The sequence below is a fragment of the Triturus cristatus genome, chromosome 11 (assembly GCF_964204655.1).
Source record: "Triturus cristatus chromosome 11, aTriCri1.1, whole genome shotgun sequence".
Lineage (NCBI taxonomy): Eukaryota > Metazoa > Chordata > Amphibia > Caudata > Salamandridae > Triturus > Triturus cristatus.
This window is the reverse complement of record NC_140594.1, coordinates 243240347-243254492: the sequence shown is the minus strand read 5'-3', so window position 1 is coordinate 243254492 and position 14146 is coordinate 243240347. Positions and strand designations below refer to the sequence as shown.

The 14146-nt window shown below is 43.0% G+C and overlaps 1 protein-coding gene across 1 annotated transcript; it reads left to right on the top strand.

The window, feature by feature from the left end:
- Window positions 1-2611: 2611 nt before the first annotated feature.
- Window positions 2612-12852, top strand: CRYBB1 (crystallin beta B1). The gene is made up of 6 exons (XM_085633536.1): window positions 2612-2668; window positions 3907-4074; window positions 4867-4985; window positions 7310-7442; window positions 9902-10044; window positions 12495-12852. Exons 2-6 carry the CDS (start codon window positions 3928-3930, stop codon window positions 12682-12684), a joined length of 732 nt encoding a protein of 243 aa, XP_085489662.1. The 5' UTR covers window positions 2612-2668; window positions 3907-3927; the 3' UTR covers window positions 12685-12852.
- Window positions 12853-14146: the final 1294 nt, after the last annotated feature.

Genomic DNA, 14146 nt, shown 5'->3' with positions numbered 1-14146 from the left:
CAGAAACAGGAGGGGGGCAAAATGTTTTAGGGTGACTTTAAAGAGGGGGGCAGGTCCAACACCCAGGCACTGTTGTTTCCCCTGGTCGTGGTGCACAGTCTGAGGTTCCAAGTGCAGATGTATGTCTGTTGCCATTGCAGCTCGTTTCAGTGCCCCCGCCTCTTCACTCTGAGCCAGCCAGTGAAGACGGCAATAGTTCAGCAAAGGGGCACGTCAGACAGCAGCTCCTGCCCTCATGGTGGGAAATCCTTCCCTCGGGTCCACAGCACTGGAGCAAAGTGCTCAGACAAGGCAAAGGCACCACAGGCTCTCTGTCTCAGTCTGTGACCGTTACTGGAGAAGATGCTCTCATGGATCATCAGTGATAAAGTTAGTTTTGAGTCCAGGGAGGTTCATGTCCGTTGGTACTAGACACGCTTCATTGGCAATCTGCTTCTTCTTCACCACTACTCGCCCAAATTCAGTGGCTGGTCTACTACTGCTCAGACATCTCTCTGAACTCTGATCAAACAAAGAACGATGCCAAATGTTCTCAAATCATACAAAAGGGAAACAGAAATATAATTTTAAAATGATGATGCATTCACAATTGCAACATTCTTGGGTTTCTTTTTTGTACAAGATTAGTGATAATTTGGTATCAAACGAAATAGGTTAAGGGGAGCACACTCAGCAGTGCTCTGAGGGACTAAACCCCATATAAACCCCATATTCTTTAAAGAGTAGAAAGCCAGATTTGTCCTTGCAAGTTCGTCACATTCTGCTTAGAATTGTACAAAAGCTCAGCGTGCACAGAACAACTGATGACTGAAGGATTGATGGCCCTATCATTGTCCGGCTAATATTGAATCACCAACATAAAATAAAAGATTCCCTTGGAGTTTGTGTCGTTCTTTCAGATCAAGTGCAATAGAAAAAAATGGCGACTCTGTTCTTCACCTATGATTGAAGCCAGGACACTTGAATGATATACGGCCTAGTGTCTAGTTTTGCCCTTGGGACATGATACCATGGGCTCTAGCCCTGATTGTGCCACTTAACCAAAGAAAGTTTGTCATTCTGGAAAAATTGCTTCAACTCCCTATGTCTGAGATTCTAAACATGTGTTGTATATTCACCAACTGTGCTATCTCATCTACAGGTGCCTAATACTGCTCACTTCCTGATTTCATGGCTTACTTTTACCCCATAGTTGCATGTGGGGTGGCAGCCCCTAGCATTTTGTTTTTTGAGAACCAGGACTTATTTTCATCATCAGACTTAGACCCAGAAAAAGAGAGAGACGGGTAGAAAATGGGGACAGAAGATGGAATAGAAGGTGGAAAATAGAGTATGCAGGGATGAAAAATACCCTGCAAAACTGAGGCAAAGCGCAGGAAGGGTATGGGATGGATGAAAGAGGCATGAGGTGGAATCAAGCCTAGGGTAGGTTTTCAGTAGCCCCAGTGTTCAGCAGCGCTGACAAAAGGTTTGTGAGAAAAACTGGGCACCTGAACGTATTCTTTTGCAAATCAAGCACTGTTGCTTTCTGTATTCTGGTCTCAGATGGATCCTGTAACTTGCCTTCTTCTGAGCAGAACAATTCATGCCTATGATGCTCCTTTTACAATAATAATGTTCTCTGTAAAGTCTCAGCTGCTCCCTCTTATACAGTATGAATGCAGCCAGCACACTATGAGGAGCTGTGACTTTCCTCCATTCACAAAAAAAAACCAGGTCTGACAGCAGCAGTAATGGAAGTGTATGGCAACCATTTGTCAAAGGTTCAATCCACCAACAAAAACATCTTGACCTTAAGCAAAGATCACATTCTACGACAAATGACCAATGACCTGAGGTTGGTCACAGATGGTCCTGCTGAGTGTGGACCCCCAGAATATTGTGATACAAGAATATCGAGGACAGAATATTGAGAGACAAGGTTTTGGAAGGTAAGTTCATTTAGGGAAGTAGATTTACTATTCCTAACTCCACTTCTTTGCAACATAAACACATATGTACAAAGTGGGCATATGTATGTTGAGTTTGGTATAGAACATTTAGACTTACTTACCTGTCAATATTTTTTCTTTTTTTGATATTTTGTCTTCCATATTCTGTTCCATCGATACTCTGGGGATGACATGAGGGTGCACAACTTGATGGCAGAACACACTGCGGTACTATGTTTGATTTGACTACTTTTCAAGTGACCGCGTACAGAAGACGCATTCTCCCTTTTGATAAGTAAAACTGGCAAAAGTACTACGTGGCCACTTGTTCTGTGTGTAGGAGTCCATCGTGAGTAATTGCCTCAGATGCTCTTGCCCCCCGTTTCGATCTGAAATGCCCTTTTTTTTAAATGTCTAATGTTGGGGGGTGAGTGCCACACAGGTTTGAGGCTGAACCCTCCAAAAGACTCCTGTCAGGAATTTCTAGGGCATGTGTTTAGTGCACAAGTTCAAAACAAAGCAAAGTGCTTGCTTCAGCTGCTGTGAATGGGTGATGTTTCCAGCCGACTGGCGGTCCTGGGATATGTGATGACCCGGGGCTTCAGGCGGACTCTGATGAGCTGTCACTTCTATTGTCCCCCCTCGCGCAGCGCCTGCTCTTGCCAGGGTATAAATAATGCTCTTCAGTGACCCTCCAACAACACGCCCAGCAGCTCCAGCAGGAAACAGCTCCACAGGTGAGGAGAACTGACCCTATGTGCCGTGTATGCAAAGACCTGCAGTAGCCGTGTCATGACGGGCCCGCCGCCTCCGCCAGCGCCTGTTTCATGCGCCAGCAGTGCGTAAAGTTCATCCATTTAACCGGATATTTCTCCAAGTTAGAGCTTCGTTTTCAGGCAGTACATTGCGGAAACAATGAACAAGGTTTGCCTCTTTCTGTTTCTAACTGTGCTATCTGAAAATAGGGCTTTAATTCGGAGACATTTCTGGTGAAATGAACTGACTTTATGTCTTGCAGGCGCATAAAAGCAGGCGCTGTCTGTGCGCTGAGACACCAAAGCCCATCATGATGCGGCCCCAGGAGTACCGCAGCCTACTCCATCAGGGAAGAGTACAATACAGTGTATACGTTCTATTTTAAGACTTCCTTTTATCTCGTGAGTGCATGGAGAACCTAACAATGACCAGATCTGGGAGTTAAAGACAGCCCCAGAAAATGTTATAATACTAGCCCTATATTTCACGGAGCGACCTTCTTCTGGCAGTCATGTCGAGGTATTTCTCTGGAATGTTTGCTTTAAAATAAGGATAACAATGTATTTTAATCAGTACAATTAGTTTTAAATTCCTCGAAAATCAAGCATAGTTTTGGTAGCGAATCTGAAGAGAGACTCGTGAAATGTTTCCATACTTCTGTGTCTGCCACAAAACCAAGCAGCATCAACTCTGTGCAGAACAAACGATGCCTGTGATTGAAAGAAAGCTGTGGACATCTCTTTCAGTGCAGCTTTCAGGTCTAGTTGGACCGAGGCACTCTCATCCCAATTAGTCCTGGAAGCGGCCCACAGTTGCCTATGCTTGAACTCTACCCCAAATCTCGAGTCCAGCACTGCCTGCAGAGAAAAAGTTATCATTCAAAGAAGTTTTCTGAAAATCAAAGAAGAATTTTTGGTTTTGAGTAGAAATTAGTCATATGGTGGAACCTCTAGATTGCATGCAGTAAAAAACCTTTGTTTCTAAGCTTGTGAGGGCGCAAGCAAATGTATCAATGGATTGGGTAAGTAACAGTCCTTACCCCAGTTGAATAACAGTCCTTGTCAAGTGACGTGGCAGCGAAGGGGTGCATGCTTTAGAGAGTGTATTTTGATATTCCCACGACTGGCCGAGGTGGCAGCCTTTCAAGGCAAAGTTAACGCTGAGTTTGGTTGTTAGTGTCTCCTCAACGTACAAATGTCACTTGTGGCTTGTTTTCCAGATATCCACTTGAAAAGTAAACATGTCTCAGACCTCCAAAGCTGCTGCTGCCGCTGCTGCTGCCGCCGCTGCCAGCCATGGCAGCGACTCCAAGGAGAAAGGGGTGCCACCCTCTGTGCCAATCAGCAAGCCCAGCAAAGCTGGGGATTCTTCTGTAGGAACCTACAAGGTAAGGTCCCGAAGCACAAAACATAGATCTAGTAACAATGAAAGTATTACATAGCATAAGAAAGCCAGGCCTTCCATACTTACATCCAATCCTCTCCGCAGTCTCCAACACTAGCGTTGACCACAGAGATCGATGCTGAGATCTGTCTTTGAGAGTTAGCAGCTCCTGCGTAGGTCTGTCTTTGCATTCATGCAATGTCAATAATGTACTTCAATCATTCATTAGGGATGGGAGGATAATGTGCCACACGGCGACTGGTTAAACACCACCAGTGTTCAGCCTTCAGTTGCCTGCTGCTTAGAAACCAGCCCTGAGCACTTCATCGTTATCATAAGTTTGGAACCTCTGGCTTCTGCGGCAAGCCCAACCTTGAATGACACAGATGCAGCCACCACCATCTTACACCAGCCCATGGTCCAAGAGTCATGGTGGTACAGTACACTATGTTGCTTCTCAAACACCTTCATGATATATGAATACCCCTCCAAGCATACATACACATATACATTGCTATTTACTCCAGAGGACATGAATGCAAACTCCGGTGTATCATATCTTTGTAATGTTTATTGAATGCTTGCCCTGGAAGCCGAAAAACAACTCCCATAATAGAATCTAATCAACAAAGCACCGCACATTGGGTTGCAGCGCCTGTCATACAACTTCTGTTCGTTCCTTGTATAATTTTATTGAGATTATCCAAGTCAGTTTATTTTGGTAGAGCCAGAGCGAGAAGATATCCATAAATATATAGTATCTGTTAACGTTGTAATTCTTACCTCCCTGTTGCAGATCATCATTTTTGAGCAGGAGAACTTCCAGGGGAGGCACCTGGAGCTGGTAAATGAGTGTGCCAGCCTTGGCGACCGTGGGTTCGACCGAGTGCGCAGCGTCATTGTGGAATCTGGGCCGTAAGTGACCTGTGTGTGGGAGTGATGGCAGAGCATTTGTAGGCTGTCTTAATGTTAATCCAGTGTAGTTACATATATTTTTGCAAATGTCTCTGTTAGCATTCAATAGAAAGATCAATATCACACTAGGGAGCTAATGTGCCCTTGTCATGCTAACTTGCACCAGCATGCACTGGAAGGGGCTGGCTTGGCATTTCGTGGTAGATATTTGGATAGTTTACAGTGCAACAGGCAAAAGGTTGCACCCTCCCAGCCTACTGCAGGAAATTGATTCTGTCAATGAAATCATAACAGAAAAAGCTCTGGGGTTTACAGGTTTGCTTTGTTAAATCTCTCAGAGACGTGCCTTTTACCTTTAATTTTTATCGACCGTATATTTAATATCTGCACTTTTCCAGGTGTATTTCAATCACAATGCATGTATTTGGCTTCTGACACGCACACCTTCTGCATGAAATCACTGCATGTTCTGAGAGACACAGCTACAAATAAAAATACAGCTTAAAGGAAATCCAAAATCACCTCGTTTTGCCTCACTCTCACACAGAAGAGGCAGATAGCCCCGCTGGGGCCCCTTGTTTTGAGAAGACAGATTACAAGCATTTAGAAGACTTGACCAACGTTACCTCTGTGACCCACCAGCAGGGGTCACTGTGCTGCTTGTTTCCACCATATCCATACCAGCGATGACCATGGTGAGCAGGACAGGCGGGTTCTCTCAAGCTACTATGGCCATCCGAAAGATAACGTTTAATGACAAATGTTATCTTTAACCCGTTTTAGGCACTGGGAAATAGATTGTCTTATGACAATACATCCTTTGAACTATCCCACCATAAAAAAAACAATGTTTGCAAACAGTCTTTTTTGGAAGTGGTTAATGTGTTTCCACTCCAAGTATCACATCTAGTTAAGAAAGCATGTACCTAATTACTGTTTTATCAAATTAAGACAAATATACATACATTTATTAGCCAGTTAAGATAGCAGAAACCTTTAAAATGTGCAATATAAAAGCAATTCATTAAATTATATAAACATTTTATACAAAAAAGGCAAATTTCAAAACTAATGAAAAGTTATCCTTGATTACACTTACATATTGTGTAGTGAACAAGGTAACTACAATGCATTTTCTATAAAAAGGAATCATTTTAGATTGAAGTTATATATAAACGTCCTGCCCTTTTCCACTTCGGAGGTTTTTCTCTCCCACTGAGTGGCTTGGCCTGTTTTTGTGCACACCATGGCAACCCAGTGACCAGCTGTGCTGCCAAAAACGATTTGAGGACATTTCCTTGATTAACAAAAACACAAAGTAGCCTGAAAACTACCTAAAAGAGCTTCTAGCTAATGGGTCATCACTCTTGAATAGTGTCTTATCGTGATGGACTGGTGGGTAGAACATGGTGAAAGTTTCTCTGCAGGAAGCACACTTCCCTTTAAAACCTCGCTGCGCATGAAGCCGCGCTCAACAGTGATTTTTGTGGCGCTTTGTAGAGTATTAGCGGGATTTCTCAAAGCATCCATTACAGTAATGGTCCTCTGCTAGGCCATCTCGTGCGTCTTAATGCACTGCCTGGTGGGGAGGGTCACTAAAGGAAAGTAAGTGCTCGCCTCGTGGGATATGTTGGATGTTGAGGGTACACTTTAAAGTTCGTGGTCGTCACGAGAGGGGACCACTCACCTCCAGCGTGTTGGCAAAATCACTTAGAAACACACCATAGAATAATTCAAAGGGCCTTTGCCAGCCTCTAGGTGCAGGTGCGTGGGGGCGCGAGGTAGGACTCAAAGACTTTAACCATCAAGAAAGAAACATTTTCAACTAGAAAAGAGTCTAGCTATTACATGTGAAGGTGATATGTAAAATCTATTTCTGTAGCTTGTTTTTCTGTATATCTGTATATTATTTGGCCAGATGAGCAAGTTGATATGTGTGCAAGTAGATATTTATATGGGTGCTAAAGACAACTCTAGGCCCGTATTGGATTGTTGTCTTATTTTGTTTGATTTTCTAGAGCTAGTAAGGACATGTCCTAAATTTTAAAGTGTAACAGACATGTTAGTTATTGAGCAGTTGTAGTTTTCGGTTAGTGGTGTGTTGTCAAACGTATCATTTTAATGTGAAAAGTACATATTCCCCTGTCCAGCTAATTCCATTAAAAAATATATTGCACTTCCTGATTTCTACATTGTATGCAAAGAACTGTCTTTAAATGGTTATTCTTGTCTCCTATTGTGTGTGATCCCTTTGTGTTGTTCCATCATATGCCTCTCCCAATGGTGTTGCGTGGCCTGTGTCTTCCCGGCGGCCATCTCTTCAGCTGGGTTGGCTACGAGCAGTCAAACCTCCGTGGGGAGATGTTTATCCTGGAGAAGGGCGAGTATCCTCGTTGGGATACCTGGTCTAACAGCTATAGGAGCGACTGCTTCATGTCCCTCCGCCCCATCAGAATGGTAAGCCAAGGTCTTCTTAGTCCTCATTCTTCAGATATAGGCGAGTCCTTGCGCCCCGTGACTAGGCACACAGCTGCACAGTCGGAGATTCCCTACTATAGTTTCTTGCCCTCTGTAAAATGTTGGTATTTGTATGTACAGCTAAACGTGCATCCAACAACTGTAAGAGATAGTCATTAAAGTACATCTCAGACCTTACATTACTTTTTTAACAACATGAGGTGGAAGATTCCTTTGTATCCATTTATACTTTTAAAAAAAGTCCTATAAAATTTTCAGACTGTTCTACCACAGAATCCTTTCCTGTTGGAAAAAGAACTTGATGTCCACCACTTGGACCGTCCCCGCCCTTTATATCATCTAAAGAAGGAAACTCTGCTCTAACCAACCTTGTCCCTGCATAAAGGTCAGGGTTGGGTCTGGAATTCTATTCCCAATTTAAAACATATCGGGGCAGATTTATGAGCCACGTGCGCCACTTTTGCGTCACGTTTCCCCATGTTAAAAGTGACGCAAAAGTGGCGCAAGGGGCTCATAAATCTGCCCCATCATTTTTTGGGACAGGGTCACTTCCAGCACCATCCTGTTTCATTTTACATCAAGAAAAAAAGCTTGGAGGTGGGAATCCTTTTGTTAAATTGAAAATAGTCAGAACCTGGATGTGGCCAGGAGGCAAGCTCCGTGGACTCTTGTCACTAGAAAAGAATTTGTCCTGGTTGAAAATAGAGGCAACTAGGCTGCTTTGGATTTTAAATATACAGGGGATGTCTTCAACATCGCTCTCACGCCTATACACACACAACCGCGCGCTCGGGCGCGCACACAGACCACTGAACCACAGAACATGTCACGTGAGGTAGCAGATGCCTTTTAAATAGGTTTTTAGACCAAACATGGGAGGGGCTGAGGACTCTCTTGGCACGTTCTTTGAACAAAGTTTATCAGAACAAAGTTGAGGCACGTCTTCATATGGATGGAAAATGTTTGCATCTCAAAGCACTGACTGACAAGATGGATGAATTTAAAGGATCTGAAAGGGAAGGCCCACGCGTGCTTTCTTGTACTAGGGGCAAAGCTATTATTGCCACAGGAGAAGGGCTTCACTGAGGCCCCATTACATGCTGCACTGCGGTTTATTACAATTTAATGTAGATGCGTTGCTCGCCTCTGAAGTGCACTTGCACTGTGCGGTTACAGATTGTTCAGCACGCGCCGGAGAGGTTACTTGGCACAGCTGTGCCATAGACTCCCTTGGAACGGAGAATTATTGTCCACGCCGCGCGCATTATTTTTAAGCGGCCCGGAGCATGCACTGTGCAGATGTACAGCAGCGGCTTTCAAAAATGGCCTCGATTCTAAAGTTAGGATGGCACGCAGCCCAGTAGCTGTTCCCCTGCAGACCTCAAATTGTTTTGTTTTGAATCGGAAACTGGCGCTCAGGCTCGCGGATGAGCCTGTGACCTTTCTGCTGTGAGTAATACTTTGCTTCAGGCTCAGCCTAGGCGGAAACAGCACGGTGAAATAAATTAAAGTCAGCATCACACGTGCATGCATGCATAGCTGAGTAGCGCTGTTCTGCTCCCGAATTTTATGAGACTCATGGGTGTGAGCGGTGCTTAATTTGAGCAGGTAGTTGTGGGTGAGGACCCTCGACACTCATCCGCACTTATTTTTTCATCATCAGATTTTGATACAAAGCAGGAGAGAGAAAACACAGAATGGGGAGAACAGGAGAAAAAGGAAGACAGAAAAACAGTGACAAGGGAAGAAAGAAGGGATGAGAAAGAACCTCTAACATTGAGATAGAGAGGCTGGGAGTGTCTTGGGGTGGATTAAAAAGGTGTAAGGGGAACCAAGACTACACAGCTTTGGTATTCAATACCCTAACATTTGATTGCGCCGGCCACAGGCTTCTGAGCACAAGTTTGGGCCCCAGCACCTATTCAATTAAAAATCAAGAACTGGTTGTATCAGCAGTGCCAGATTGGGAATTATAAGACGTCATAGCAAACATCTGCAAACCAGCCCTTCTCCCTTCCTTCACCTCTATATCTCTTTCCCTCCATCTATTTTCTCACTCTCTCTCTATCTCTCTCGTCTAGCTTTCTCTTATATCTCCTTCTCTCTCTGTAGCTATCTCTTTCTGGCTCTCTCTCAATACCCTCTCCTTTTTTAATTAACCTTAAGGGGGAGCTCAAGTGATTGGCTGAGGCTCCAGCTGCTCCCAGGCACTTCAAAAACTGGTCTCCAATTGCTCCAGCATTCACAGAAGTGCTCAAAGACATAAAATGCCAGTCCGGCCCCACAGAATAGATGTCTGCAGATGACGCTGAAATAAAGTTTAGAATGGTGTGACGTAGCTGGCCATGCCCAAGACATACTAGAGATGATACACGCCTTGAAGATTCAAGAGACCCATTAAAGCCCTGTGTCTAATTGTAATGCTTTGCCTTCTATAGGATAGCCAAGAACATAAGATCTCCCTCTACGAGACCGCCGACTTCAAGGGCAACTCGATGGAGATCCATGAGGATGATGTGCCAAGCCTGTGGGCATATGGATTCTGTGACCGCGTGGGAAGCGTGAGAGTGCCCAGTGGAACGTAAGCCTACACGTTTTAATTGCTTCTTCCTTGCATCTAATAGTCTTGCTTACATCCTCTCTTTTACAGTGTATCCTGCACTACCTTTAACACTTGAAAAAAATCAATCATATAAAAAAGAAGACAATGAAGTACTTGAAATAGTTGTGACTTTCTCAATAGAGTGGAGGGCAGGAAGAAGAGAACATGTTGGTTGTGCATTAAACTGCAGATTCTGGTCAACTCTGAACTGCAAAGTCCATATTCACTGCCAATAGGTTTGACACATTATGAATGTAATTGTATCACAATATAAATGTTCAAAACTAAAGAACTAAGTGGTCTCCATTTTTGCTGCCTGATGGAAAATGCACCTGGTAACTCTAATGCCTTCATTACATGTGGTCCCATTAACTTCACTCCATGAGGAAATTGCTGTTATACACCACATCGCAAATATCAATTTTGTGATGAATACCAGCAAGTCAGACCTCGTGATGTTTATCGAGAAAAATTTCGAATATTTCCTGGAACATCCAAATGTTGAGAGGCTAAGCTTCAAAATCCACCTATTATTCTCCAAAAATTTGTAACTGGGTGGTATTTATCACACCCTATAAATTCCAAGAGATAGATTTAATGAGGTGACAATTACACCAACTACAGGGCCTCTCATATTGAAGGACTAAGTTGAGTGTAACTTGGCTTTACTGCCTGATGGATAACTCACCAGCACCAACTTGAGCATCCTCTGGTTCTATCACTTAGGAATATGGCTGTTTACAATGCATGCCATTACAACACGGTGGTTACAACGACGGCGTTGTTAGAACGCATACCATTACATCTCAACTCATTACGACGACTTGCTGTAGAGGGTGTGCTGAACATACGAATAGTATTATTTACTATTCCCACTCCAGTTTGCACAACAGCAGGGAAGGTGTTGAATTTTAAATCCAATACCAGTGCACCCCCTACAGCAAGTCGTTGAAACAACTTGCAATGTAATGGTATGCGGGGTAACAACGCGGTCGTTGTGATGACCACGTTGTAATGGTACCGCGTTGTGGAGACAGCGTTGTAAACACTGTTTCCCATCACTTAGATGACTAAAATACATAGCCGTCCCACGTTAGGCTACTCCTCATCACTGCTGTCTGATAACTCACTGATACCAAACTGAGTGCCTTCATGGGTACTGCTCAATGGGTAACTCATTGTTAGCAAGGTTGGTGCCTTAATGGCTACCATCCGAAGGGTTACTCAATAAGATTAGGCTGACCGCCCTTGTGGCTACTGTCCAATGCACAACTCATTGATAACAGGCTGAGTGCATTTGTGGCTGCTATCTAATTGGTAACACACAGATACACTAAGTTCAGCACTCTCCATTCCAACTTACTGATGTGCAGACTATTCCAAATACCAAGTTTAACCTATCGTCTGTGCCAGCATGTTGGGTGGAAAATAGTATTACCGGCTCCAAATTATCTCACTCTATGTCCAAGTTGAGCACTATACAATACCCATGGCTCATAGGTTATCTTACTTACAAAATCCTCATTCTGAACACCAATCTGTATTAGTGCCTCAGGGGTACCATACCCTCAACTTGTAAAATACCAATCACTCTTAGTGTGTCATAGCACCAAACAGTATTAGCGCCTCAGAGGTTCTACACCGTTAATCCATAGCTGAGCACCAATCAGTACCATTACGTCTTAGACTCCACACTTTCTGGTTGAACAACAGCCACTGTCAGGTTACCTACAGAACCACCTCTGGGAGTTGCTATTTGTGCCACGTAGATTCTACACATTTGCACCCTAAGTAAGCACCCACCAGTATTTGATGTAAATAGGTTTCAGACCCTCACTCTGTAAGCCTGAACGGTGGATTGCATAATATTTTCCATAAATGATAATTTGCCACAGTAATTCTGCTCTCACGACGGTGAAGCTGCAGATTCCTTCAAGCTACAGTCTGATGAATTCACCACAAGTTCCTTTCTAGTTATAACTACAGCGCTTTGACCACACACTGAAGATCTCTAGAGCTGAAATTGCAGTCTTTGAAACCACATCACATTGGTCTACCAAATACATTCTTGCACCACTAAACCGTCTGCTATTTAATACATCCGGTGTGGGTTCTCACAGGTTTTTTCTTGCCTGTTTTTAGTTTTTGTTGGGTTATATTGGAAAGAAAAGTTAATGGGTGATTCAAAAACAAAACGTCAAATGGGGTAGAACAATCAGGCCTTTAAACGTAGAAATAGATGTCAAACAATGTCTCTTTGACAATGGTATGTCAAACTGGAGGTATTCCTGTTCGGATATGGATGAGCTTGAATTTGTTATCAGGCTTTGAAGTGTACCTCTAAGAGTTATGGCTAAATTCCTTTTGGTCAAGAAGCATCTGCCACTGCTAGGCATGATGGGTTTACTATCTGTATTTCTTTGTTGCAGCTGGGTCGGGTATCAGTACCCTGGCTACAGAGGCTACCAATACCTCTTTGAGAATGGTGACTACAGACACTGGAATGACTGGTCTGCCTTCCAGCCACAGATGCAGTCTATGCGTCGCATCAGGGACATGCAGTGGCACCAAAAGGGATGCTTCACTATTCCCGCCATCGCGCCATCAACAACAAAGTGAGCCACGACCATCTCCTGACTGCCAACAGAGCTCTCTTCTGGCACTCACCATCTAAAGGAACATCTCTGAGTTTTTGTAGCCTGCTCTGCCAGTTGGATTACTGTATATTGCACATTTAATGGATGTACTTTACTTTATGATGCAAATAAAAAAATAATATTACACAAACATACTGCTGTGTGTTTTAAGGACAGAGTGGCAAATATATGGAATGTTGATTCCGCAGAAAAGGTCATTTTAAAATGTCCTTTACTTTACAGATTTGATGAAATTGACATTGTTCTGAAATATAAGTAGATGGTATGAATTCATTCCATCAGTACATTCTTAGGATCAGGACTATGAGGTCATGAATGTATGCCTTGTGGAGTAATGAGGTCACTGATAAGAGGGTGTCTTGCTCCTATCCCATCCAAAATGTTTCTTTTTATAATAAAGCCAGTATTACGGATAGAACAGATAAAAATAAACTGCTATTAGATTTCTCATGATCCTGCATGTTCCTATACATCAGAAGACTATTTGGAACATATATCGATGATCTTTTAAGACACCAATTGGTTTCAGTGCTTGCAACACAAAGTTCCTCTTTTAATTGAATTCGCCAGAGCCTTGATCAAGACAATAAATAATTTTAAAAATGGAGCATAATATCAATAATGTTCATAAATACAGACAGGCAATTACCCAAATAAATACATAAAATTAAAAGGCATATATTTTTTGAAGGTAGGGAAAATCACAAATCCATTGAACATTTCAATCTATAGGACAACACAGCAAAGTGTTTGTTGCTATAAAGTATGCAAAGTGATTAAATCATCATTGTGTCTTTGTAAATCAATACGCTTAATCAGTACCACAGCTAGCAGGATGGGAACAAACCTATATTTCATTGCACTTTGGATACAAATCACATACATTTTTAATGGATAGAACCACTCGTTTTAATTGCAATAATTGTAATAACAGGAAGAGCAGATTCATCGCAAGGTATCTGTTGAAAAAGGACAGATAAGATAAATTCATTAAGACCAGCTCAATTTAAGACTAGAATGCACCTGATTAGGCTGTGCATGCCATGGCTTCAGTTAAGCCTGCCCAAGCTAAAGCATTTCAGGAGTCCTGACCTAAATAAACACATGCCAATTGCCCTACTCACACTGACCTGCTCCAACAACATGTACAAAGCATACCTGGGGCCCTGTCTCAGAAGGTAGTTGAAAATATACCTAGTGTCCCGCTTTCACTCCAAGTCAGAACTTGCCTGGGCTTCAGTTTTTTCACTCAACATAACCTATTCCACAGCTCTCTCTCCAAGTTTTTTTTTTTTTGCGCCAGAGTTTTATATAGAGCAAACTTCACCTGAAGGTATCAGAGCGCTTTACATGAGCACCAGTTACGTTACACAAGGACAAGTTCATTTTTGGTAGGGACATGGAGATTAAGGGCCTCATGTAGG